The sequence below is a fragment of the Canis lupus genome, chromosome 38, assembly GCF_003254725.2.
Source record: "Canis lupus dingo isolate Sandy chromosome 38, ASM325472v2, whole genome shotgun sequence".
Classification (NCBI taxonomy): Eukaryota; Metazoa; Chordata; class Mammalia; order Carnivora; family Canidae; genus Canis; species Canis lupus.
Window position 1 is genome coordinate 13439783 of NC_064280.1, and position 27000 is coordinate 13466782.

General features: G+C 34.8%; 1 protein-coding gene across 4 annotated transcripts in view; it reads left to right on the forward strand.

Annotated features, from left to right (window-relative positions):
* SPATA17 (spermatogenesis associated 17) overlaps window positions 1-27000 on the forward strand; it is a 212874-nt gene that overhangs the window by 90816 nt on the left and 95058 nt on the right. For all 4 annotated transcript variants that reach the window (XM_025420991.3, XM_025420990.2, XM_025420993.3 and 1 more), the window contains 2 exons: window positions 6341-6544; window positions 13559-13707. In XM_025420991.3, the coding sequence (XP_025276776.1) occupies window positions 6341-6544; window positions 13559-13707 (353 nt within the window). The remainder of the gene's footprint in view (window positions 1-6340; window positions 6545-13558; window positions 13708-27000) is intronic.

Consider the following 27000-nt stretch of genomic DNA (forward strand, 5'->3'; position numbering starts at 1 on the left):
TAACATTTATGTATTTTTATTTGAGAAAGAGAGATAGAGCGCAGCCTGGGTGGCTCAGCAGTTTAGCGCCTGCCTTCAGCCCAGGGCTTGATCCCGGGGTCCTGGGATCAAGTCGCACGTCAGGCTTCCTGCATGGAGCCTGCTTCTTCCTCTGCCTGTGTCTCTGCCTCTCTCTCTCTGCCTCTCATGAATAGAGAAATGAAATCTTAGAAAAAAAAAAAAAAGAGATAGAGAACTAGAATGGAAGGGGCAAAGGGAGAGGAAGACAGAATTTCAAGCAGACTACATGCTGAGTGCAGAGCCTAACTTGGGGCTCGATCCCACACTGTAAGATCAAGACCTGAGCCAAAAACCTAGATTTGGGTGTTTAACCGACTGTACCACCCAGGCACCCCTATTCTATTTTTATCAGATGTTTTTTTCTTTGCCTTTCCATTTTGGAAGTTTCTGTTCTCTGAAGAACATTCAGAGGTTCTTTAATCAGCCACGTCCTGTCTACAAATAAATCCATCAAAAGCAATCTTTATTTCTATTATCATGTTTTTGATTCCCTCACATTTCTTTTTATTTCTTAGAAATTCCATGCCTCTGTTTTCATTGCCTACCTGTTCTTGCCTACTGTCTACTTTATCCACTAGATCCCTTAACATATTAGTCATAGTTGTTTTAAATTTCTGTTTTGATAATTGCAATGTGCCTGCCATATCTGAGTCTGGTTCTGACGTTTGTTCTGTCTCTTTGAATTGTGGTTTTCACCTGTGTTTTCATGGAGTTGTTTTTGTAGGCTTTGTGCCCGAGTAGGGCCTGCTTCAGACTTCTTCCTGAGTTTACCTTCTAAAGCAGAATATGAAAATCAATAGATTCCTATTTTATGCAGATTAAAGTATAATTTGCAGCCTTCTAGAGTTTGGCCCCAATTTACCTTTATAAGCTCATCTCTGACAATAGCCTCATGTTTAAACTGACCAATGTAATATTCACTGAACAACTGTGTTTTCCTACAAATATATTTGTCTTTATCTTTACCCTTCTCCTAGCCTGGAATGCCTTTCTTCTCTTTTTATTGCCAAAATTCTTTTTTTTTTTTTTTAATTTTTTTTAAAACTTATTTATGATAGTCACACAGAATGAGAGAAAGAAGAGAGGCAGAGACATAGGCAGAGGGAGAAGCAGGCTCCATGCACTGGGAGCCCGACGTGGGATTCGATCCTGGGTCTCCAGGATCGTGCCCTGGGCCAAAGGCAGGCGCCAAGCTGCTGTGCCACCCAGGGATCCCTATTGCCAAAATTCTATAGCTACCTTCAGAAGAAAGTCAGATACTTTTTCCACAGAGTTTTTAAAAGATGTATATACCTTTACTGCAGCCTCTGGTGTAAACCTCCTTTATAATAATAATTAGTGGTTATTTCCTGCAGGCTGGTTATGTTATTGTCAGTCACAAAATCACTCTCCTAACTTCCCCTCCCCAACCACTGAGAATGGCTTGGTAGAATGATCACTTTTTATTCGTCTGTACCCACCTTAGATCCAGTAAAGTGTTTCTAAGTTAGTAGATGCTTGAATTGAATTACTATGATTGATTGAATTGAATTACTATATAGATGATAGTATTTTATTTAAATTTCATTGTTTTAAATCATATTTAATGAAATGTTTTAAACCATATTTAATGAAAATATTTTAAGATACGATAATAATGACTGGGATATCAAAATGATTTGTAAAAATCATTTGTTAAACTAAAGAAGTCAGCTGCCTCTGAGATCTCCATTTAACATGACCCCACTCTATACTTTGACTCAAAACATTTAAAAAATTCAACTTCTTAACTGAGGTAACAGAAAAGCATGTGTAGTTGGTAATAGTTTTTATTTTTTTCCTTTTTAAGTCTTGCTTTATATAGATAAGTTTTATACCAAATAGTTTCCTTGTGAATCCCAAATGTTTGCATGAAATTCTTATTCCTTCTGGGGTACTATATTTGAGGGTTAACATGACTGTTGTCTGAAATGCATGTGGAAGCATAACTGCTGTAGTGAGAAATGACCATGTTTCCTTTTAGTTCTCAGCAAGAGTAATTGAATGTAGAATATCTTACTAAACACTGGACTGTGACAGTGTGTTAACACTCTGACTATCTCCTAACAGCAGGGCAATTATTTGCTGAGTGGGATTTTTATAAATCCCCTGGCACTAGTATGTCCTGATAATTATGATGAAGTGTGTTGGTCAGTGTTGATTCAGCAGAACCTACCCTCACAAATACTTCATTCACAGTTCTCTGGCCCACTTTGACTTTCCTCGTTAGTAGAGTTCTTTACTGCTCTTCTGTGCTGACTTAGTGTCTAATTTTAAAAATAATTTTGATTAGAGCTTAGATCCTGAACATACTTTAATCAGCACTCCCCATTCCTTAAAACTGTGTATCTCTCCAAGTATTCACAAATTCTGAATCCTGGTGCAAGAAAATACTTTCTGATTTTATTCCTTTGTGTGGCAATCAGCAACTCCTGTTTGCTGTGTTATTGTCATTTGCAAAGGTAAAACTTGAACTCTCCCACCTATCCCATGTACTTTCTAGTTCTTCATTCCTGAGTGAGCCATTACTTTCAAATTATGAGAGATTATTTTTTCTCATATGGTAAAATATGAAATTCAAAGACTAACCATTGTCCTTTGGGAATTACAGGTGTACAAAATCATGTTTTAAATTCTTTCTATTTTATGGCAACTTGTTTTAAAAGTAAGCCTCAATAACAAAGAGAAGAGGGGAGAATTAGATTATAGCTTCCCCCAGGCAGTTACAAAATGAAGGTCTGTGTCTGAGTGGAAAATTCACCCTGAAAAACAATCATAAAAACATTCTCCCTGAAATAAAACAGTAGATGCTCCAGATCCACCATCCATTTGTTTTGAAACCAATTGCGTTTGTAAAATACTTTCCCGTACAATACTTATAAGTCTAAAGAATAAAACCTGAGAAGAAAAGAGCAACTGATAGATTGTTAGAAATATGGAATGGTTCAAAATATTAATGTAATGCTAAGGGTGACTGGGTAACAAATGGTACATTTGCTCGTTGCTCAACCTGACATAATTAATATTCCAGGTCATGCTTAAGTTCCCATGATGGAAAGTCTGAAGGGGGGAATTCAAGAAAAATATATATCTATTATATAACTCATTGCCTTTTTTTTTTTTTTTCTCCTTTTGACGAGTCAGAATCATAGCCTTTAAAAAAAATCAGTGCTTTCACACCTCATTTGCCGTATTCACCACTGGGCCACCAGTCAGCAGCCCAGCCTGATGCAAGGAGGTCAGTAAGAAGCTATTAGCAGAGTCCTCTCCCGAGATTTCTTGGGTCTTATTGAGTTGAATGTTAGCATGACAGTACTGCAAATAACTCAGTTGTAGGCTTTTTTTTTTTTTTTAAACAGTTAGCACAGATTTCCCCATAGTGTTGGTCACTCTAGAAAATTATTGCAGAAAATGAAGTCCCAAAAGCTAGCTTGGCAGTAGCCCTTCTAAGTTGTGAAAAATGTGAAAACTGAAAAATATGTCATGGTCCCTTAGGATTAACTTTGTCTTTTGTGACTCATAGTAATATTTTTAAAAATCGACAACAAACCATTATTCACAAGTGGCTTACAAATTATGAAATGTAGCAATTGAGACAATAGTAAGTTAAGGTGGTTTTATTTACTTAAAGAAGCAATAGTAAATGCATTCTATATCAATATAAATAAGTAGGGTATTTGCTTGCAGTAGGGATGAAGGGAGGGCTGGACTGTTTTCATTGACGCTAAGTTAGCAAATGTATTAAATTAATTTCTAAAATAACTGACACCTTGAAGATTTTAAATGATACATTTTAAATTCAATTAAAATATATTTTCTACCTATATTTGATTTAAATTGCAAAGAGAATACACATGAGGAGGTCTCCATATAGGTTGCAAAATATAATTTAAGAAAGCTATCATGTCTACTGATCTATTTGCATTTCCCATCTAGCCTATGTATACATGTGCATGCAAATGTGGAAGGAGACCAAAGAAGATTTCTAATGGGGTAAAGTTAATGGCTGGTAGCACTTATTCAAGTAGATAGATATTTTTAACTGATAAATTATAATCTAGTTAAATTATATGTATTTTACTATTTTAATCTGCAAGATTGTGGAAATGATTAACAGACTTAAGTCAGCTAGATCATCACTAAATAGAATGGCATTCTCTTATCTTTTTCATAGACTATGGAGATTTTGTTTTATTTATGTCAAAATAGTCTTTTGATGTAATACTTATTGGTTTTCTTCTCATTACAGTTGATAGATTTTCATTAGAGAAATTTGCCCTAAAAATTGTCTTAAAAATTATCACCCACTTAAAAATTATACTAGAAACTATTTTAAATATATGCGTCCATACTGTCTTTTATTAACATCATTTAAACTGTTTATAAATCTACCTTGTTTGATATTTAGTATAATAGTAAAAGAGTGTTAGCATGACATTAAATATGGCTTATACAATTGCCTGTAATGTTTCAGCACCTTTTTTTTTGTATAAATTATATAGGGAAAAATAACCCAAAGACAACCTAGTTCACAATTTTTTTTTAAGATATCTAAGTATATTTACATTGGCTTTGTTTAATCTAGTAAAATTCAGCTTTAACACAGGAACAGTTGAGTTGGAGGTGAGTCAAATGGGTCTTTGATAATTTAGTTCTAGATCACAGTGTGTTTGAAAGCACAGCAAAACTGATACATTAAGAAAGATAAGAAGAAAGATAAGAAGGGTATAATCTATAATTCTTTGAAAGAAGTTGGTAAGATTTTGAAATAAACCTCCAACATTTTACTGAGATCTTGATGTGGCTTTGGAAAACAAGAGTAAAATAGAGGCTTCACAGGCCCTTCTGCTGAGTACATTGTTTTTGAGTATCTATTTTGTGCTGAGTTCTCACAAGGCCAAGCAGATACAAAATACCTAAAACAGAGGCCCTGTACTTCAGCTGCTTGTGACAGAGTTGTTCCCAGGCTATTACTGTAGCATTAGGGATAGGACACTGAATCTACCTCCATTGGTATTAGATAAAGGTTAATACTTAGTTGAAAAATTAGGCTGGAAATATAAAATATTCTAAGGTAGTTTTTCAAAGACAACAATCTTAAGTAATCATAATACTTTGGAACTACTGATTCTATCAATAAATATAGTGACCAGAAAAACTTATGCATATAATAAGAGAATCACATTTTAGAAAAAATATGTGGGTTTAATGGATACATTCTTTACATTAGTACAGAGTTTCTAAACAGAAACCAAATAAGTCATACTATCCTTTAAAATATAACTTCTCTGGGGCTCTGGGTATTCAGTCAGTGAATGGTCAGCTATTAACTCAGGTCATGATCCTACGGTCCTGGGATGGAGCCCCACTTAGGCTCCCTGCTCAGTGGGAAGTCTGCTACTCCTTCTCCTTCTCCCCCTCACAAATAAATACATTTTAAAATCTTTTTAAAAAGCAAAAAATAAAAATTTTTCCTTATAACTAATGGATTTGTAAATATCAAGAGTCTCAAAATATGGTTCTATGCCATTTGTGTCTAAATACCATTGAATTTTCAGAAAATGAGTATCTGCTAAACTTGAATTTAACATTTGTTATACATACATCTGTTGAACCTCTGTTGCATAACAGGTGCTGTGCTAACAGAGTTGACCTTTGATACAGTGTGTGACAAGATCAATGACAGAACACTAAGGGTAATATGACGCTACAGAAATACAGCACCTAATATAAAATACCAGTTTGATTATTATTTTAAAGTAAAGAACTTGAAATAGCTGCTATTAAATGCATAATCATTAAAACAATCAAGTATTTATTGAGTGCATATTTTGTGCCTGAAACTGGTTCAAGCATCACATATTTGAGTTTGTGTGAGTGAATGTGTGAGTTACAGGTGTGATTAAATATACATATACATAGTTAATGGGTAGAAGACAGAAAGAATGACTTAAGGCCCTTCTGTTATTTTTTCTTAAATACAGATATATACAATATGCCATATATGCCAGGTAGAAGCTATAGCTCAGTGGGTTTTTAACATCTTTAGTCTTTAACTATGAATAATTCTGTAATTGTTGGTCTGGAGTGTAGACAAAGTGAGTATTTTATAATCTTAGATGAATCTAGCCAGCCTCCAGGTAAGAACTAGAGTTCTACTTAAAAATACTCCTTAAACATATGAAAATTTTTATGATACAACTTCATCTTCCTTTTATTTCATATGAAAGCTAAGGATAAAAATTATGTTCTTTTTCTTTAGATTCCAGGTATATACAATTCGCCGTTCAGAAAAGATCCTGATCCATGGGAGCTGAGGTTACAAAAAGCAAAGCCTTTAACATGCCACAGGCCCAAAGTTAAGCAGAAGCGCTACATCAGCCTTAGCAGTTGGCTGGCTTGTACGAGTGCCCGTTCCTTTCCTCGTTCGGAAATTCTCCCACCCATTGATAGGAAACGATGTCAGGTACTCATTGATTATATTCTCGCTTTTTTTAAAGAAAAGGTTATTGTTGTTTCATCTTTGTGACAAGAAAAGAGTAATTTTTTATGGAATTGAATTGTAAATAATAAATACAAAGTGTTTTAAAATATATATGGGGGAAGTAATCAAATAATTCTATGGTACTGAATTTTATTTCAAATAACACATAAGATTTTTGGCTAGGATCTAGCCTTTTTCTTTAAAAACATTGTTATAATGGTACTTGTTACAATGTGTTGCTAGAAAAATAGGACATATTATCAACTTTAACTTCTCATCTGATGATTCATATATTTATATATAATTGTAAGTGTAATTTAAAAGTGTAAGTTGAGAGAATTATAGAGGATCCAAAACAATGCAAAACTCAGGCAGAGACAAAACGAAAAAACAAAAAACAAAAAACCCTCTTCCCTGTAGATTGCTTTATTTTTTTTTTTTTAAATTTTTTATTTATTTATGATAGGCACACAGTGAGAGAGAGAGAGAGAGGCAGAGACACAGGCAGAGGGAGAAGCAGGCTCCATGCACCGGAAGCCCGACGTGGGATTCGATCCCGGGTCTCCAGGATCGCGCCCTGGGCCAAAGGCAGGCGCCAAACCGCTGCGCCACCCAGGGATCCCTGTAGATTGCTTTAGAGCTAGATTGACAAATGGCTTCCTAAGGTGGAGTGGGATGTGTTTGTTGGGTGATGATGGTCACTGTCCTGAAAGCCCCAGAGAGGAACAGTCCTATCATCCCCATCCATACTTAATCTGGAATAGACAACTGCCACCAGGGCTCATGAACCTACATTTGGGTTGATTTTGGTTCACATAGCCATATTCTCAGAACTCCCACCTAGTAGTTCCCTAGGCTTTCCTCTGTATATCTTTGGTTATGTAATAAATGACTTCAAACTTGATGGCTTAAACCAACACATGTTTCTTATCTCACAGTTTCTGTGGGTCAGTGCTGTAGTTACAGCTTAGGTGAGTGCCTCTAACTCATGATCTGGCATGAAGTTGCAGTCAAGGTGCCAGGCAAGGCTGTGATTTCTTGTTAAAATTGAGCTATATCAAAGAGCAAGAGGAAGAGAAGATCCTCTCCTGAGGTCATTCATATGGTTGCTTATTTTCATACCTCAGCCCCTCCTCTCATTGGCCTCTCTATAGAGCTGCCCCACTGGCTGCTGGCTTCCCTCAGGGGAGAGATCTACCAGAGAGAGAGTTCTCAAAACAGAAGCCATAGCCTTTTTATGACCTTATGTCACAAGTGACTTCCCATTACTTCTACCATATTTTATTTTTTAGAAGTGAATAAGTCCAGTCCACACAAGGACTTGAATCCCAGAAAGTGGAATCATTGGAGGCCATCCTAGAGATGGCTTCTCACACCCCCAGCTATTTCATCAACTTGCAAGAAGACAACCTCTCTATGCCATAAAGTAATTTCCCACCTTGCTGTAATTATTTGTAATGTTATAAATTCACTTTCTCTAAGTGGGTCTTTTATTCCCTTTATTTGTGCATTTTTTTGCTCTCTTAAAGCTACTAACTTTATGGCTGATACTATTTTTTTAAATACTATTAACCGATGGCTTATACTCTTATTATAGATAGATGTGTAAAAAAAAAAAATCTATCCAAAAAAAACATAGAAGCTGAAAGTGCTCCCTCTTTCTGAAATAAAGTGTCAGGGAGGGGAGAGTTGAGCAAGGGGACAAAAAAGAGATAATTGGAAAAATTTCAGTTTATTTTGGGACATATCTACAGAGTGTTTTCACTATTCTTTTCAAAATGTAGGTTATGCCAATATTCTAATAAAGGCACTTAAATAGTAACTAAATTTTTACCATTTGAATTATGCATATTACTATTTCAGTTGATGCAAGAAATGATTTTACATGATACCCTCAGAATAAGCAATTCAATTTACTATTCTATAAAGAAGATAATTCTAGTATCTCCATTGCTTGTGTATTAAGTGTCCAGTGATTGCTAATCATTGTATATTTGAATATTTAATAATCCATATTTTATGCTAGGGTCAATGAGATGGCTCTTTGTAATACATAGAATTCATAGAGTAATTCTGAATGCAAATTCTTAGGAAATGGGAAAAATGATATGGTATTGATAAGATACAGGCATATAAATATTTCTGAGTTGGAAACACTCTAGAAGTCATCCGAACCAAACTGCTACACTGTATAATCTCAGTGTTAACTGTATACATTTAATATGATTTTATGTGTTTTATAACACTGATATTTCATATTAACTTTACTGCTTTGCTTTTTTATACTTTTATAATATGGCTTATTTTATACTAGTTTGTATTCACTCTTCATCTCTATTAATGTATTTTTCTCAATACAACTCTTTTAGTACTTTACCTATCTTCCCTCCCATAGCATTCTATTTATACATGTATGTATTCAGTATTTACAGAATGCATGTGAAAGATAATAATATACTCATATAACTATATATAAGATATATGTGAATAATATATGTGGAAATTTTTATATTTATATAATATATATGTAAAAATGGTTATATATTTACATGGAAGATGTATGCATAAGTATTTATATAATAAATATAGTAATTAAATAAATATATAAATACATGTGGGGAAAAAAGATATATGTGAGGTGTTTTCCAACACCAACAACTAATTCTCTGATTCTCTGAATACCATTTGGTGTCCAACAATTCAAGCCAGTTCTAACACCAACTACTAGGAGTTTATGCAGACTCTGTAGCTTAAGGGCTTAACCCCACAAAACTGTTTTTCACTTCACACATCAGTAGCAATTTCTGGGTCTCCTGTACTTCTTACCAAACTGGCTATAAATTGAGGAGTCCCATGACCCCATCCTAAGGTTTGATAATTTGCTAGAACAGTTCACAGAAGTAGGGAAGACATTTTATTTACATTTACTGCGTCATTACAAGGGATGCAAATAAACATCCCAGGTGAAGAAGAACACAGAGTGCAGTCTGAAAGGTCCAAGGTGCACAGGCTTCTCTTCCTGTGGAGTTAGGCTGCGCCACTCTCCCAGCATATAGATGTGTGCACTAGTTGAGAAGCTCATCAAATCTCCTTGTGTAAGAGTTTTTTTTTTTTTTTTTTTTTTTTTTTTTAAATTTTATTTATTTATGATAGTCACATAGAGAGAGAGAGAGAGAGGCAGAGACACAGGCAGAGGGAGAAGCAGGCTCCATGCACCGGGAGCCCGATGTGGGATTCGATCCCGGGTCTCCAGGATCGCGCCCTGGGCCAAAGGCAGGCGCCAAACCGCTGCGCCACCCAGGGATCCCCTTGTGTAAGAGTTTTATAAAGCTCAGTCTTGAACTCCATTACCTTTCCTGGAGATCAGAAGTGGGACTGGAAATGTCAACCTTCTAATTCTTTGGTCTTTCTGGTGACCAGTTTCATCAAGAGGTTACTAGGGGCCCAACCTAAATTACCTCATTAGCATAATTTCAGGTGTAACCTTGTTATCAATAACAAAGGCATCCCATCACTCAGGAAATTCCAAGCATTTTAGGAGCTCTCTATGCCAGAAATCAGTGACAAAAGCCATAAGATATGTATTTCTTATTATACCACAATAGTATATATATGAAGACACAAAGAAAACATATATATATATTCATATAATGATATATATGTTTATATATAGAATATACATGTATATGGAAATTTATATATGTATATGTGTATACATATGCACATATTTGCATATATATACATACATGTGTGTATACATACACATACACACTCATAAATGGCCTTTGTCTAGCCTACCACAAAGTAATGATCCTTGCTAATTTTCTTTTCCTTTTCTACTCCCTTCTTTCTTCCTTTTTCTCTCTTCCCTTTATTCATTTTCTCTTTCCTGATTTCCCTGTCTCCTTCATTCCTATCCCTGGTCTTCCTCTCTCCACTCCATACCATTTTCTCTTCTCTTTCTTTCTTTCCTTCTTTTTTCTTCCCTTCCTTCCCATTCTTCCTCAGCCCGTCATTTCATCCCACCTTGTCTCTCAGCTTCCTTTGGTTTCTTGCCTCACTTCCTTTCCGTCTTTCTTTTCTTCTTTCCATTCTTTTTTTCACAGAATGGGATTTTTAATGTTGTGGTTTTATTGAACTGAACCATATTTCCTCTATATTACTTGATAATATTAAAGATACATACATCATTAGGGAGATTTAAGGTTATATATGCTATACTCCAGATGGTAATATTTATACTCTGATGGTCTGTCTGTACTTGGGAGGTATATTTCTTAAATGTATGAGAAAATCCTAGGAATTTAAAACATAATTTCATTATTATTTAAGCTTTGAGAAAAATTTTAAAATGCAAGATGACTATAAAGTAACATGGTTATTAAAAATATAGAATAACATATGAGGTACTTGGGTGTCTCAGCAGTTGAGCATCTGCTTTTGGCTCAGGTTGTGATCGCGGGGTCCTGGGATCGAGTCTCTCATTGGGCTCCCCTCAGGGAGCCTGCTTCTCCCACTGCCTATGTCTCTGCCTCTCTCTCTGTGTCTCTCATGAATAAATAAATAAAATCTTTGAAAAAATATAGAACATAAATATATTTGACTCTCGTAATTGGGATTTGGTTGGACAAAGTCAAACTTTGGAAAACGATAAGTGTCAAAGAAGACTTATAGATTCAAGTTGAGTCTGGGCACTATAGGGATTAATATCTGGAAATGAGTACACTTAGTGGATAATGAAGTTTGAAACTGTGTCCAAAATCACAAAAGCCCCATGTCACTACAGGTATGATCAGTATAAGTGATCACTTGAGATCTAAAAGGCAGTCCTATCAACAGAAATGCAAATTTACAGAAATTTTGGCATAGATGAAGCTTGACAGGAAATGTCATTTGCTAATTAGGGAGAAGTTCTGTTGAGCTCAGAGGCAAGACACTTGTCTAAGTGCCTAAGATATAAATGTATGGACCGGACACTGAGAGATATAGAGAGATAGATGTGATTATAAGAGAATTAGGGTCACAAAGATTATACTGAATCCACCAAGAGGACTGGGTCTATTTTTATTCTAAATTTTTCTGCTTGAATAGGGCTTCACCTTTTCATTTCCTGGTCTCTTCAGAAATAGTAAGTTCCAGAACAAGTAATGGGGTAAGTCTACAAATGGATATGTGTTATTTTGATACACCAACAAAGAAGGTAGGGCTTGGGCACTTAGAAGACCAAGTGAGTGGTCTTGTGAATGCTGGTCCCTTCGGAGTCCTAGCCTTGTGGATTTTCTCATGTATTTGATGCTGCTATTGTTCAAAACCTTTTCCAAACTTCTCTTGAAACCAATAATGAAAATAAAGCCAGGGGTATCATTTGTGAATGTTTAGTATGTTCTCAGTACAAAGCTAAAAGTGTTATTACATTGTCTTATGTATCTTAAGAGCACTTTTGTGAGATAGTTATTATTCTATCTTATGTATAAGGAAAAAAGGTCTAAAGAAGTAATTTCCCCCTGATAACACAACTATGCATTAATTTTAAACCATAGAATTTCTCAAAGTAAAACATTAAAAATCTGTAAAAAAAAAAAAAAATATCCCCATTCGATTTCTTAATAGTGAACCTGGAATCATGTTACTGTATCTTTAAAAAGTAAAGTTCCAATAAAAATCCATTAACTACTTTCAAATATAGCAATCCTCCTGTCCAGCTGTGAAAAGTACTAGATGATACTTATTTGCCATTTGTGTTATTTACGGTCCATGACTTTTATGGTAACTGGTTCCTATTATTGGTTTCTATTAATGTAAAACATAAGTGAACATAAATGAGGCGTGAATCATTTCTTTTTATTAGCCCCACAGTCTTCACTCAGTGCTTGCAGTAACTCCAGCTGTGTCTTGTTAGTGATAACCTATTTAAAGAAGAGATCTTAAAGGATAAGGAATATGATTAGGAATCTTTGTCCATCTTATATCACTTCTGTCCTGTACAACAGTAGTGGTGAAAAAAGAAAGCAGTATGTAATTAATGACATAGCAAAATCTGGAGCCACCTTTGATTTGTATTGTGTTTAATATGATACTAATTACACAACCAGTGGATTCTAGTAATTAGTATAAGTAACTACTAATTTAAAGGTATGATATGTTATAAAGCACTTTTCACTGTTGCAGTTTATGGACTTTGTATTTGTGTCATTAGATGGTTGCTATTGTATCAGAGTTATTATGTAATAGAACTTAGAATTTTAAGTAAAGAACACTTAAATTAATTAAAATTATGGTCCTCTGTTTTGGAGGGTCACCAGTTATATATGAGGTGCGGCATTCACTTAAAAGCTTTATTTTAATGAAAAAAACACTTGCTATCCTATTTCAATTGATAGGAAGTCTTTTTGAAAGCAAGGCTCAGAATCTTTTCTAATATTTTTATTTTTATTTTTTTAAGATTTTATTTATTTATTCATAGAGACACAGAGAGAGAGAGAGAGAGAGAGAGAGAGAGAGAGGCAGAGACACAGGCAGAGGTAGAAGCAGGCTCCATGCAGGGAGCCCAATGTGGGACTCGATCCAGGATCTCCAGGATCACGCCCTGGGCTGCAGGCGGCGCTAAACCGCTGCGCCACCGGGGCTGCCCTCTAATATTTTTATTTACTAAAAAAGGGAGAAAAATTTTTTTCAGTTATCAGAAGAAACATGTTTCTTTTTTATTTAGAAAACAAAGCAACACAACTATAAATTTAACAGTTTTAGCATGAAAAGTCTTTTGATGTAAGTAGGCAAAATTCTGGCTAATTTAAAATATTTTAATATAATCACTTCACTGTGGCAACATTTCTTGAAGACGATATTTGATGTAATTTCTAATTCAGAGAACAGCTTGTTCTTTAAAAGCAATTTGGTAAACGAGGTATACTTTGTAGATATTTAGCACTCTTAGTCATCAATAATATGACAAAAAAATCTTCCACAATTAAAGATTTCCTCATTCTTTCTTGTCAGGGGCCATTCCGTGACATCACTGAAGTATTGGAACAGCGCTACAAGCCTTTGGAGCCAACGTTGCGAGTGGCAGAACCAATCGATGAGTTAAAGGTGGCCAGAGAGGAGCTCCGAAGACAGGAATGGATGCGCAATGTAAATGACAATATGTGAGTTCTTAGCATAAAAAAATTAGCTGTAGCCTGTTTGGTGCCATAAGTGACTTAACATTTTGTTTTTCCTGATGTTGTAGAGAATCTTCTATTCGTGAGAAAAGGTAGTGCCACCCTTGACCTATTCAAAAGCAACCATTTTTCAATATGCAAATATGCCATTTACTTATGTATATATTTTTATATATATTATGCACATATATAAATATATATACATATATATGCACATTTATATGTATAAATAGATGTACATTTATCTTATATATACATTCATATGTAATATATTTAACATTTAGTTTCAAATTAATTAAATGGTAATATTCACTTAATTTAATATTAATACTAAATTTAACATTAATATTTAATTTAAAATTAATATTGAATAAATATTGTATTAATATATAAGCTATGATATTATGTAATATGTAAATGTAGTATGTCCATATTATATAAAGGCATATATAAACATTTATAAATCTGTATATATATGTGTGTGTGTTAAATATATAACTACTCAAAGAAAAAGAAAAGAATGAATGGCATTTTGAGGGCATAAGTGACTATATCTATGCATCTGTGAAAATAATTACCTTAATTATCTGGTAAAAGCCTGTGATACTTCTAAAATAAGATCCAACAGAACAAAACCATTTCCCTTAATGTGGACTAAATTTAATTTGGAAACATTGATATACATTTAATAAATCAGGTGCAGTGAAAGAGGTTAGCGTCTTTACTACTGAGGAAGATGACTGAAAAAGGAAGATCTAATAGCATATGCAATTTAAAATTATTTTATTAGCCTCACTAATTTGGGTCTCAATTCATACATCTTTCTCCAAATTACTTCCTTTCTCTTAAGTCATTTGTCATCAATATAGTCGTATGTAATTTATAAATAGACCATTTAAAATCTAGAATGGCTTTTTAAAAATTTTTATTATTGTCCTATCATATCCTGTAATTATCTTTGTATTGTGCCAATAATAATTCTTTAATATTATGTATATTCTAAATAATAAGATAATTATATTATTCTAATATAAATTATAATTATGTGAGAATTATAATATAAAATATAAATTATTGTATAAGCCAACATATAAACTATTTTTACATAATATAATATATACTAGCCATCATAGTATAAGTGTTACATAATATAATTCAAAAATACATTGCAAAGTATGTTTTATTATGTAAAGAAACTAGAATTACCTCTCATCCAACACAGTGTATTTTGGATCATTTTATCAATCAGGAAGGATATATAATGTGCCTTATTTTAATAATCCATTTATTTTTTTTAAAGATTTCATTTATTTATTCATGAGAGACACAGAAAAAGAGAGAAGCAGAGACACATGCAGGGAGCCTCATGTGGGACTCCATCCTGGGACTCCAGGATCACGCCCTGGGCCAAAGGCAGGCGCTAAACCACTGAGCCACCCAGGGATCCCCCTAATCATCCATTTTTGAAGAGTCTTTTCAAAACTAAAAATTTTCACACAAACTCAGATGACAGATAAAATTGGCATGCATCTCAAGTAATTTTTATAAATTTTTTATATTATACCAATTACTTGATGTGAAATAATTAGCTACAGAGTATTCCATTGCTTCTTTCAGTACATGACAGTAACCCAACGTATGATGAATAAGAAAACAAATAGTGTTTATTTCCAGTTGGTTTAGGGGAGCTAAATTTGTTTTATGAAAGAGATTATAGATTAATGCTGCTCAGATTTAGCAAAATATGCAATTTAGTGATGAATATCTGAAGAGTTTTCAATGATGCAAAGGTTTATGAAATAATAAGGCTAATTCCTCAAATAATTGGCCACATTGATATTTCTACAGAAATCACTATGTATCAAAGATACTGAAGTATCCTTTCTCAGTATTTTCCTTGATAAGCCTAGAAGGATGAATTATCAATATTGTCCCTAAAGAAAGATGTTCCATTTGTACTTTCCATGGAATACTTGTAAATATATTCAATCTATGTGGGTACCACGCTGATAACCCTTTACCCTGAAGCTTTCAGATTGAAAAGTGCTTCCAGGATTATCAACCAATCAGGAACAAATCCAGTTGGAATACTCAAATTACTTAAAGGTTTGAATCAACCTTTTTTTTTTTTTTTTTTTAGCAAAGGGTCTTAGCAACTAGCCTATAGATAATTACTTTTTTTTTTTTTGAGAATTGAAACAGTGATATATTGTAGATTCTTCTAAAACCATTTTAGTTTTCTTTTTTTTTTTTTTTTTTTAAAGATTTTATTTATTTATTCATGAGAGACACACAGAGAGAAAGAGGCAAAGACACAGGCAGAGGGAGAAGCAGGCTCCATGCAAGGAGCCCGACATGGGACTCCATCCCGGGTCTCCAGGATCATGCCCTGGGCTGGAGGCAGCACTAAACCGCTGAGCCACCGGGCTGTCCCCATTTTAGCTTTCATATACTGTATGGAATAATTGTATCTTGTGAGGCAAAAGAAGTGTTAGAAATTTAGGTTCTATAACTTTACTGATAATTCTGTATAGAAATTATGAAAAACAATATTCCTTTACCATAGAGATGCATAATTTTTGAATGCAGACAGTCCTATCTATTATGTTGAAGCCCAATCTTACTTCAGTATGGCCTCATCTTACTACATCTGCAACGGTCCTCTTGCCAAATAAAGTCACATTCTTTATGTTCTTTAAAATAAGCAAGAGAGTGGGATCATATTTTATACATTGAGTATTGATTACTAGAGCTTTGTTCTTTTTCTTAAAGAAACTCATTCCAGTTTCCACTTTTTCTTAAAGAAAATTATTTTCCTTATTCATCTATATGAAACCAGGAAATTAAATAAGCAATTAGTAAATAATTGCTGAGTAACCTTTATGTGAGAAATCACTCTCAACTAGATATTGTGAAAAATATAGAGAGGCACTTATTGATTCAACAAATGCTTGCATGTCTGGAATAGTTCTGGGCTCTTGAAATGTAGCAGTGAATAGAAGAGACAAACTCTCTGCTCTCATGAACTTCTATGCTTCTAGCTTTAAACCAAACCAGAAAACCTAATGAAGTTCTGAGTAAGAATTGGCATAGATAAGCACTTGAAAATCATCAAGTGTATATTAAAGACAGTAAGTGTCATGATTTATTTATTTATTTATTTATTTTTTATGTAGCATTTGCTGTGATCTCTGTTGTTCTGGGAAGGTGGTTCTTCAAAGAAAAGGAACTGAATTGGTTCTGTGAAAGGTGGTTTAGATTTGATAAAGAAAAGAGAGAAGCAGATTGACAGTATAGAAAAAAAAAAAAAAATGGGATCCCTGGGTGGTGCAGCGGTTTGGCGCCTGCCTTTGGCCCAGGGCGCGATCCTGGAGACCCAGGATCAAGTCCCACGTCGGGCTCCCTGCATGGAGCCTGCTTCTCCCTCTGCCTGTGTCTCTGCCTCTCTCTCTCTCTCTCTCTCTCTCTCTCTCTGTGACTATCATAAATAAATAAAAATTAAAAAAGAAAAAGAAAAAAAAACGACAGTGAAAAAAGTTCACAAAACCATAAAAGTTCACAGAAACAATGAAAAAGACCACACTAATTTTCATGTGGGAAGCAATAGAAAGAAAAAGCGGATAAGGCTTCAAGGCCGAGGATAGAAGGGTTTATCTGTAAATAATGAAGAATTATTTAAGGTTTTTTTTTTTTTTTTAAACAAAAAATGTGGGACGCCTGGGGGCCTCAGCGGTTGAGCGTCTGCCTTTGGCTCAGAGCATGATCCCGGAGTCCTGGGATCGAGTCCTCATGGGGCTCCCTGCATGGAGCCTGCCTCTCCCTCTGCCTGTATCTCTGCCTCTCTCTGTCTCTCTGTCTCTCTGTCTCTCTCTCTCTCTCTGTCTCTCATGCAATAAATAAATAAAATCTTTAAAAAATATATAAACATTCTAAATACAGAGAATATAATTATGCAGACTAGAACTGGATTCAAAATAAAATGGATTTAAGATCTTGCAGTAGAAGTCAGTGCCGGTCTATGTTCTGGGAGGCAAAATAACGTGCTCCTCCCCCACCCCAGAGTCTACAACCTAATATCAGGAACCTGTGAATATATTGTTACCTTCTATGATGAAGAGGACTTTGCTGATACGATTAAGAATATAAAAATGGAGGAAATTCTCCTAGATGATTTGGATGGGCTCATTGTAATCATTGAGGGTCCTTAAAAGTGGAGGAGGGAGGCAGAAAGAGATTGAAGACATGGAAGGTGGGAGTGATGTGACCTTGGGAAAGACAATTAAGGTTGGCTGTCTTTGAGGACAGAGTAGGGGCCACAACTGAGGAATACTATCAGCTTTCAGAAGCTGGGAGATGTAAAGAAATGAATTCTCCCATAGAATCTCCAGAAGCAATGCAGCCCTGCTAACACCCTAATTTTAGCCCAGTGAGACCCATTTCAGACTTCTGACCTCCAGAACCTTAAGATAATAAATTTGTATTCTTTAAGCCACTAAGTTTATGGCGGTATTATTAGAAGCAATAGAAAACTGATACAACTCATTCTTCAAATTGAGATACTACCTTGCTAGATCAGACTTTGGTGTTTAATTATAAATTTGAGCTAAACTTGAGGGAAATTTTTGGATTCCAAAGAATTTCAGATTCTTCTATAGGTTTAAGGTATTGACACTCAGAGTATTAAAAAAATATATGAATGTGGCTTGAGCCTCCCTATGAAGAGAAGTTCGTGATTGGATCATAGTATAGGATATTATATCTTAAACTTGTATAGGCATTCATAAGAACCTAGGAGTGGCTCTCATAAGAACTCAGGTCTTAGGAACCTCAATAGCTGTTTCTACATCTTTTTGAAAAATAAAAGGTGTTAATTTTCTGATAGTTGTTGTAGGGGAGACACAACTTTCCCTCTACCTTCTTAGGGTCTTCAGCTGGGCCTAAGAAGTAAATTGACATAAGACAGATTAACAATTAATTAACAGATTAATTACAGATTAATAAATGTAAGTTATTATGTGACACAGGAGCCCCATAAAGCAGTGAACACCCACTAAGTGGCAAGTCTTAAGTGTGTATACATTAGCTTGAACAATGAGAAACGACTATAGAAAAATAAAATGTGTGAGGAGTCCAAAGGAAGATAAAAGCTATTTAACAAGGTCTTTTTGTACAAAATTCTCTTAGTCTCGACTCCTCATCTCTGATGATAAGAATGTTTCTTTCCTCCTGGTATAGGAAAGTCAGCTGTCATATGGGTGTGTTATTGCCTGATTTTAGGGGAAAAAAAGGGGGGAGTTCAGATCACTTTTCTTGTACTTATTCTTTTTAAGTGCCTTTAGCTCAAAATAATCCTTTGCCAAAGTAGCATTATTTGAGATGGCATGTTCTGTCTCCTTCTGTTATTCAGATCAGGTGAAATGAGAGATGTCGGATACAGATTTAGTCACAAAGCAGAACAAGGGACCCCATTTCTTGAGCTTTGCCATTTGCTGGCACTTAGTGAAAAACTTTTAGTAACAATGAATATTATGTATCTGCCTTCATTCCCTCAAATTTGCAACCTAGGTTAGATGGAAGGCTTGGTAAGTAGATTAGTCATTTTTAAACCTTTTAAATATTGTTTCTAATGAAGTATCAATATCATTGTATAGTCAGTTACCGTTGGAAAAATGTTAAGGGAAAGGTTAAGAAACTAGATCTTAATAGTTTTTAAACAGGGCATTTTAAAAATGTATGTAGAGATGAGATCCTATTATATATATATCACGAAAGAATAGTGATAGAGAAATTTAACACATCTCAAAACTTTTTTGACTTTTGGGATTTTCACACACTTTAGACCTTTATAATTTGCATATTTTCTGAACTGTTATTGTATTATGATAAATAGGGATTATCATATATTTTCAGATAATGTTTTCTTAACAATTCAACTTTTATTTGTAACTCTTCCATTTATTTTAATTACTAGCACAGTGTGCAACATTTATTAATCAGCAGAGCCTTTTTAAGTTAAAATACTAAATTAGCTAACCCCATTAACACAGAATACTCCAAACAAGCAGTAATAGGAGAGGTAGTTACTGTGCAAATCGTATTAAACATGCGGGTGCTCTAGGGCACAGTTAAGCATGATTACCCTCTTTTGATCCAGTATTCCTCTGCCTCTCCCAGCTAATTTCCAGTGGAAATTTACAAAGTGCTGCCTTCATTTTTCCAGCTTAATTTTTCTAATGAAGTTCTGGTACTTTATAACACTGGAGATATAGATAATAAGCCTGTTTATAATTAAGAAGTTCTAGAATTTGTCTACAAAAGAGTCCTTTATTACTTTGGCTGTGCAGTGAGGACTGTGCTCTTGTTTTGCTCACTGTTTCCCTGAAAAAAAATATATATATATTTTTAAATAAATGACCACAGAATACTAAATTCTGTTTCTACAGACATCTAAGGCTGAAGAAGTTTAAGATTTATAACATCAACATAATGGTGATAATTTGGAATACTTTTGGTGATATCCTGAGAATACTACATACACTTTTGGTGTATGTAATTGAACAAGTCACAGAAAGACACTTGCAATCTTTTTAGTTAGATATTATCATATTCTATACACTCTTCCTACTACAATGCCTTAACATATGCTAGGTAAAAGTTTGCCAATTGACTTTAGGTCAATTTATGAAGTATATGGAATTTATTTTTTGAAAGAAGTATACTCATTTTGTGCTATACTCAACATTCTTATATTGGTATATATGGTATTAGTTTATACATCCCAGATTTTCCTGTTTCAATTTAGAGTTTAAAAGTGTGTTGAGGTCAGAAGAAACTTGAAGCCTGAACAGAAGTTTGCCAGACAGAACAAGTAGAGTGGCCAGAGGAGGTTACCTGGATAAAGCCATCTCTTGTTAAAAAACGCATAACTTATGAGAGTTTCAGCTTACCTTCTGCGGTATCTGGTGAAGCTCAGCTCATGGCTTTGCTACCCAAGGAAATGTGGAAAGTATAGGGGGAGCGAGAGTGTAAAGGGCCATGTGAACCATGATAAGGTATTTGGACTTTGTCATATAAAAGGCAGTACAAAACAAGCACTGTGTTTTAATCACTGGAGTAAAGGAGTCAGATAGATTAAAAATATCACTCTACTTGCTCTGGCCATGGTTAAGATCTAGGACTCCGTGGTGATGAAGAATGTGTAGGGAACTATTACCATAATCCAAATCAGAGATAAAGAGGATTTGCAGTAGAACAAGTATGTTGGTAGTAGAGGGGAAGAAAAATGTTGATAGACAGCTTTGTAGGTAGAATCCTATAAACCCTAAAAAACCTAGTAAAAACTCAATTTAGGGAACAGTCTGATAGGGTGTGGATGGTGTGGACAAGAGCACAGATATATTTAAAATCACTGTCTTAGAGCTTTTCTTAGCTGCAAAGGACAAAGATCCTTTCAAGATAACTGAAAAAGTTAAGGATGTGTTTGAAAAGATATAGCAAGGAATCTTGCTATATCTAAAAGAAACTGACTAAAGACCTTGGAGGCTCCAGGGGCATGGTTTCTGTCTCTAGTAGCATGTCTACTTTTCTTTGCATTTCTGCCTTTTATCTTCTTTCTGCTGACTAGCTTTATCTGCTGGTAGTTTTTTTTTTTTTTTCTTTTCATAAATGTTCAGCTTGCACTTATTGTGACCATTCCAGGCCTGATTCCGGCTCTAGAACCCACAGCTAATTCTATTTTTCAATTAAAATTACTGAAAAGGAATCTGTTTTGTTCAATTTATATAGTCAGACTAGCCCACATAAGTTGTAGGATTAGAACACAGTAAATAATAAATATGTGTTAAAATAATGGATATGTTAAACTAGCATGTTAATAAAACATAAATAAAGCTAACTTAGAAACATAAAATATAACATATATAATATATAAATAAACCACAGTTGTGATCTAGGGGAGGATGTGTTACATTATATCAAATACAGTGTTTTAGGAATAGGGCCATGAACAAATAAATATTTCTTCAGATTGAGGAGTGCCAAGCAGGGAGTCCTTTAGTGCCTTGACCTGATGGCTTCTGGCAGAGTTGACTGGCTAGATGGTGATGACCTTACTTGATTAAGAAAAAAATACAGACATACCTCAGAAGTATTACAAGCAATAACGTAAATATTGCAATAATGTGCAAGTCAGATGAATTTTTGGTTACCCATTGCATACGAAAGTTATGTTGATACTGTAAGTAGTCTATTGCAACAGCAGTATGTCTAAAAATGTGCATACTTTAATTTAAAAATACTTTATTATTATATGTAAGTGATGAATCCCTAAATTCTACTCCTAAAGCCAATATTACACTATATTTTAACTAAGTAGGATTTAGAAAAAAAAATTGAGACAAACAAATAAAAACTCTAAGGGTTCTAAAAATATAAACAGATAAGGATATTTAATAAAGCATTCTTTTCTAACAAAAACTATAAAAAAATAAAAATACTTTATTAGTAAAAAATGCCAGCTATCATCTGAGTTTTCAGCAAGATGTAATCTTTTTTGCTGGCTACACAGGGTTTTGCCTCAGTGTTAGTGGCTGCTGACTCATCCAGGCAGGTACCGAAGGTTGGGGTGGCTCTGGCAGTTTCTTAAGATGAATGAAATTCGCCATATCAATTACCTCTGCCTTTTGGGAACGATTTCTCTGTAGCATATGATGCTGTTTGATAGAACTTTACCTGCAGTAGAACTTCTTGCAAGATTGAAGTTAATCCTCTCAAACTCTGCTACTGCTTTATCAACTAAGTTTCTAAATCCTTTGTTGTCATTTCAACAGTCTTCACAGCATCTTTACCAGGAGTAAAGTATCCCTGTATTATCAAGAAACCACTTTCTTTTGCTCATCTGTAGGAAGCAACTCCTCAAGTTTGATCACAAGATTGCACAGTTCAGTCACACCTTCAGATTCCACTTGTAATTCTAGCTTTCTTGCTATTTCTACTACATCGGTAGGTACTTTTGAAATCTCTGTTGAAATCTTGAGTCCCTCAAAGTCATCCATGAAGTTTGGAATCAGCTTCTTCCAAACTCCTATTAATGTTGATATTTTGACCTCTTCCCATGAATCATGAATGTTCTTAATGGCATCTAGAATGTGAATCCTTTCCAGAAGCTTTTCAGTTTATTTTGCCCACATCTGTTAGAGGACTCACTATCTATGGCAGCTATAGCCTTACAAAATATATTTCTTAAATAATAACACTTAAAAGTCAAAATTACTCATTGATCCATGGGCTGCAGAATGGATGTTGTGTTAGCAGGCATGAAAACAACATTAGTCTTGTACATCTCCATTAGAACTCTTGGGTGACCAGGTATATTGTCAGGGAGTGGTCATTTTTTGAAAGGAATCTTTTTTTCTGAACAGTAGGTCATAACGTTGGCCTTAATGTTGTGAACAGATGTGCTGTTCAGGTTTTGTTCTTTCATTTACAGAATATAGACAGAGTAGATTTAGCATAATTCTTAAGGGCCCTGGGATTTTTGGAATGGTAAATGAGCACGGTTTCAATTTAAAGTCACCAGTTGCATCAGCCCTGAACAAAAAAAGTAAGCCTGTCCTTTGAAGCTTTGAAGCCAGGCATCAATTTCTCTCTACTGTAAGTCTTAAATGGCATCTTCTTTCATTAGAAGGCTATTTCATTTACATTTAAAACCTGTTTTTTAGGGATCCCTGGGTGGCGCAGCGGTTTGGCGCCTGCCTTTGGCCCAGGGCGCGATCCTGGAGACCCGGGATCGAATCCCACATCGGGCTCCCGGTGCATGGAGCCTGCTTCTCCCTCTGCCTATGTCTCTGCCTCTCTCTCTCTCTCTGTATGACTATCATAAATTAAAAAAAAAAAAAATTAAAAAAAAAAAAAACCTGTTTTTTAGTGTAGCCATCTTCATTAATTATCATATCTAGATCTTTTGGATAACTTGCTGTAGCTTCCATGTTAGCACTTGCTTCTTCATCTTATACCTTTATATTGTGGAAATGGCTTCTTTCCATAACCTGACTAACCAGCCTCTGTTAGATTGTTAGATTCAGACTCTTTTTCTGCAGCTTCCTCACCTCACTTTGCCTTCACAGAATTAAATAGAGTTAGGACCTTGCTCTGGATCAGGCTTTGGGTTGAGGGAGTGCAGTGGCTGGTTTGATATTCTATCCAGACCACCCAAATTTTCTTCCTATCAGCAATAAGACTGTTTCATTTCTTTATCATTTGTGTGTTCACTGGAGTAGCACTTTTAATTTCCTTCAAGGACTTTTCCTTTGCCTTCAGAACTTAACTGTCTGTTTGGAGCAAGAGGCCTAGCTTTTGACACACCTTTTTTCTTTTTTCTTTTTTTTTTCTTTTTTTTGACACACCTTCCTCATTAAGCATTATCATTTCTAGCTTGTGATTTAAAGTAAGAGACGTGTAACTCTCTTTCACTTGAATACTTAGATGCCATTGTAGGGTCATTAATTGGTCTAATTGCAATAATTTTGTGTCTTAGGGAAGGGGAGGCCTGAGGAGAGGGAGAGAGGAAGGAACACCAGCTTGGCAGAGCAGTCATAATGCATGGAACATTTATTGAGTTTCCTGTCTTATATGGGCATAGTTCATGGTGCCCCAAAGCAATTACAATAGTTATATCAAAGACCACTGATCACAGATCACTGTAACAAATATAATAATGAAAAACTTTGCAGTATTATGATAATTAAGTATTACAGAGATATAAAATGAGCAAATGCTGTTAGAAAAATGGCGCTTGTTAGACTTGCTCAAAACAAGGTTGCCACAAACCTTTAATTTGTAAAAAGCACAATATCTGAAAAGATCAATAAAGCAAAGCTTAATAAAATGAAGGATGTCTGTATAAGATGAATTACAGGTTTGATAGGATGGAGGTTTTGGATATAGGTTTAATTTGGGGGCAGCTCTGTTTCAGATGCCTATTGTGCACCTAGATAGATATTTCTAGTAAGCATTTGAAAATATGGTCTTGAGTTAAAGAAAAATGTTGTATATAGCCATAAGATTTAGAAATCATCACTCTAAAGGAAATAGTTAAAAGTTGAAAGTTTCTTCCAAGTCAAGAAATTGAGAAAGCAAGGAAGAGAACCAGGAGACACTGTGCAGATGTAAAGAAAAGAGAATTCAGTGCAAGGACTGGATAAAGAGCATGATGCAGCAGTCAAGTAAAGTAAGAACTAAATGTATTGGATTTGGCCATTGGGAAGTCATTCATTGATACCTTTGCTCTCTTCTAACATCAGCCTGTTCTTATTTCTCCCATATTCTTCAGGATATTAAACTTGTCAAATTCTTTGCCAAACTTCAGGCGTATGTCTAAAATTTTACTCTTACTCATGGTGATATATGCCTATATGTATATACATCTCTTTCTATATTTATATATGTGTGTATATATGCATATAGTGTACACGTTAAAATATCCAGATATTTAAATTTAGATAATATTTACTAAATCTCTACTGTAAGTAGAGAAATTTTAATATGAAATTAAAATTTTAAAATTAATTTTGAAATTTGAAAATAGACATTTAAAGTATTAAAATGATGCCAATATCATATATGTGTCCCTGCCATATATATGTGTCACCACTTTTCTAGAATTTTATTTTAATATTCCACTTTAGAATTATGCTGAAAATTAGCATCAAATTAAGCCACTATATATTGTAGAATCTGTATTCTTTTGCTTTTAAATACATTTTGGAACATCTTTGGTATAGTCACAATTTCTTAAGGATAACTGATAGTGATTTGTATTTCATCCATAAGTCTGCTCAGTAACTTGAGATACAATATATTTTGTTTAGAGACCTTGCATTGAAAGTGCTAGATTCGGGAATCCTTTGGTGGCTTGGTGGTTTAGTGCCTGCCTTTGGCCCAAGGTGTGATCCTGGAGTCCTGGGATCAAGTTCCACATCAGGCTCCCTGCATGGAGCCTGCTTCTCCCTCTGCCTATGTCTCTGCCTGTCTCTCTCTTCTGTGTCATTCATGAATAAATAAATAAATAAATAAAATCTTAAAAAAAAAAAAAAGAAAATGCTAGATGCTCACATGTAGATTTTAAATCAGAGGTTGCAAAAGAGTAGCTTCTGAGTTGCATACAGTCTCCAAGTGATTATATTTGGATCCTACAATTTTGTAAAAATTAAATTAGTTGAAAAGTAATATAAAAATGGTAATTAAATCTTTTGAAAATCCATATTTTCCAGCTTATATTCAAAACCAGATGATATAGAAAACAGTGGGTCCACACTCTGAGATGGTAGTAATTAAAGTTTACATTCTTAGTTCTTACATCTGACTCATTAGTGTTACCTGTGTGGCCCTTCTAGTTATAAATACTGGAGACCCTTGTTCTAGAATGGTAAGCTCCTCAAGAACAGAGCCCATGACTTATGCAGTACACTGGGCACAATGCTCGACAAATGGTAGGTGTTAATTTTTTTTTAACATATCTAGATTGAGCTTGAGCTAAGACTCATTTGTTTTGTCCTAATCTATCTGATCACCAAAATTATTCTCAATGAAAGAAAAATCAAGCAAAAGAAAATGAGTTCAATTATGATTTCTCTTTGATATTTATTAATATTACCTTATTAATCCCAGGAATAGGTGAGCCTACACTTCTCTCTTTCTTTCTTTTTTTCTTTTTTAAGATTTTATTTATTTATTCATGAGAGACACACAGAGAGGGGAGACATACCCAGAGGGAGAAACAAGCTTCCCACAGGAAACCTGATGTGGGACTTGATCCCAGGATCCCAGGATCACGACCTGAGCCAAAGGCAGATGCTCAGCCACTGAGCCACCCAGATGCCCCCCTTTGTCTGACTTTCAAAAGCATTTCCCAAACTGTGTCTTTTAAAACACTGTTCTGGGGATCCCTGGGTGGTGCAGCGGTTTGGCGCCTGCCTTTGGCCCAGGGCGCGATCCTGGAGCCCCGGGATCGAATCCCACGTCGGGCTCCCGGTGCATGGAGCCTGCTTCTCCCTCTGCCTGTGTCTCTGCCTCTCTCTCTCTCTGTGTGTGACTATCATAAATAAATAAAGAAAAAAAATATTAAAACACTGTTCTGGAAAATGTTAATGAGTTTTTTGTCAAATAAATTTGGGAAAAGTTATATTTAAAACAGTTAAACTGGTTTTTGTGTATGTGTGTGTGGCATTTACAGGCCTTCTCAGTCTTAAATATACTTTTATTTAGTGCGAACTTCAAAGA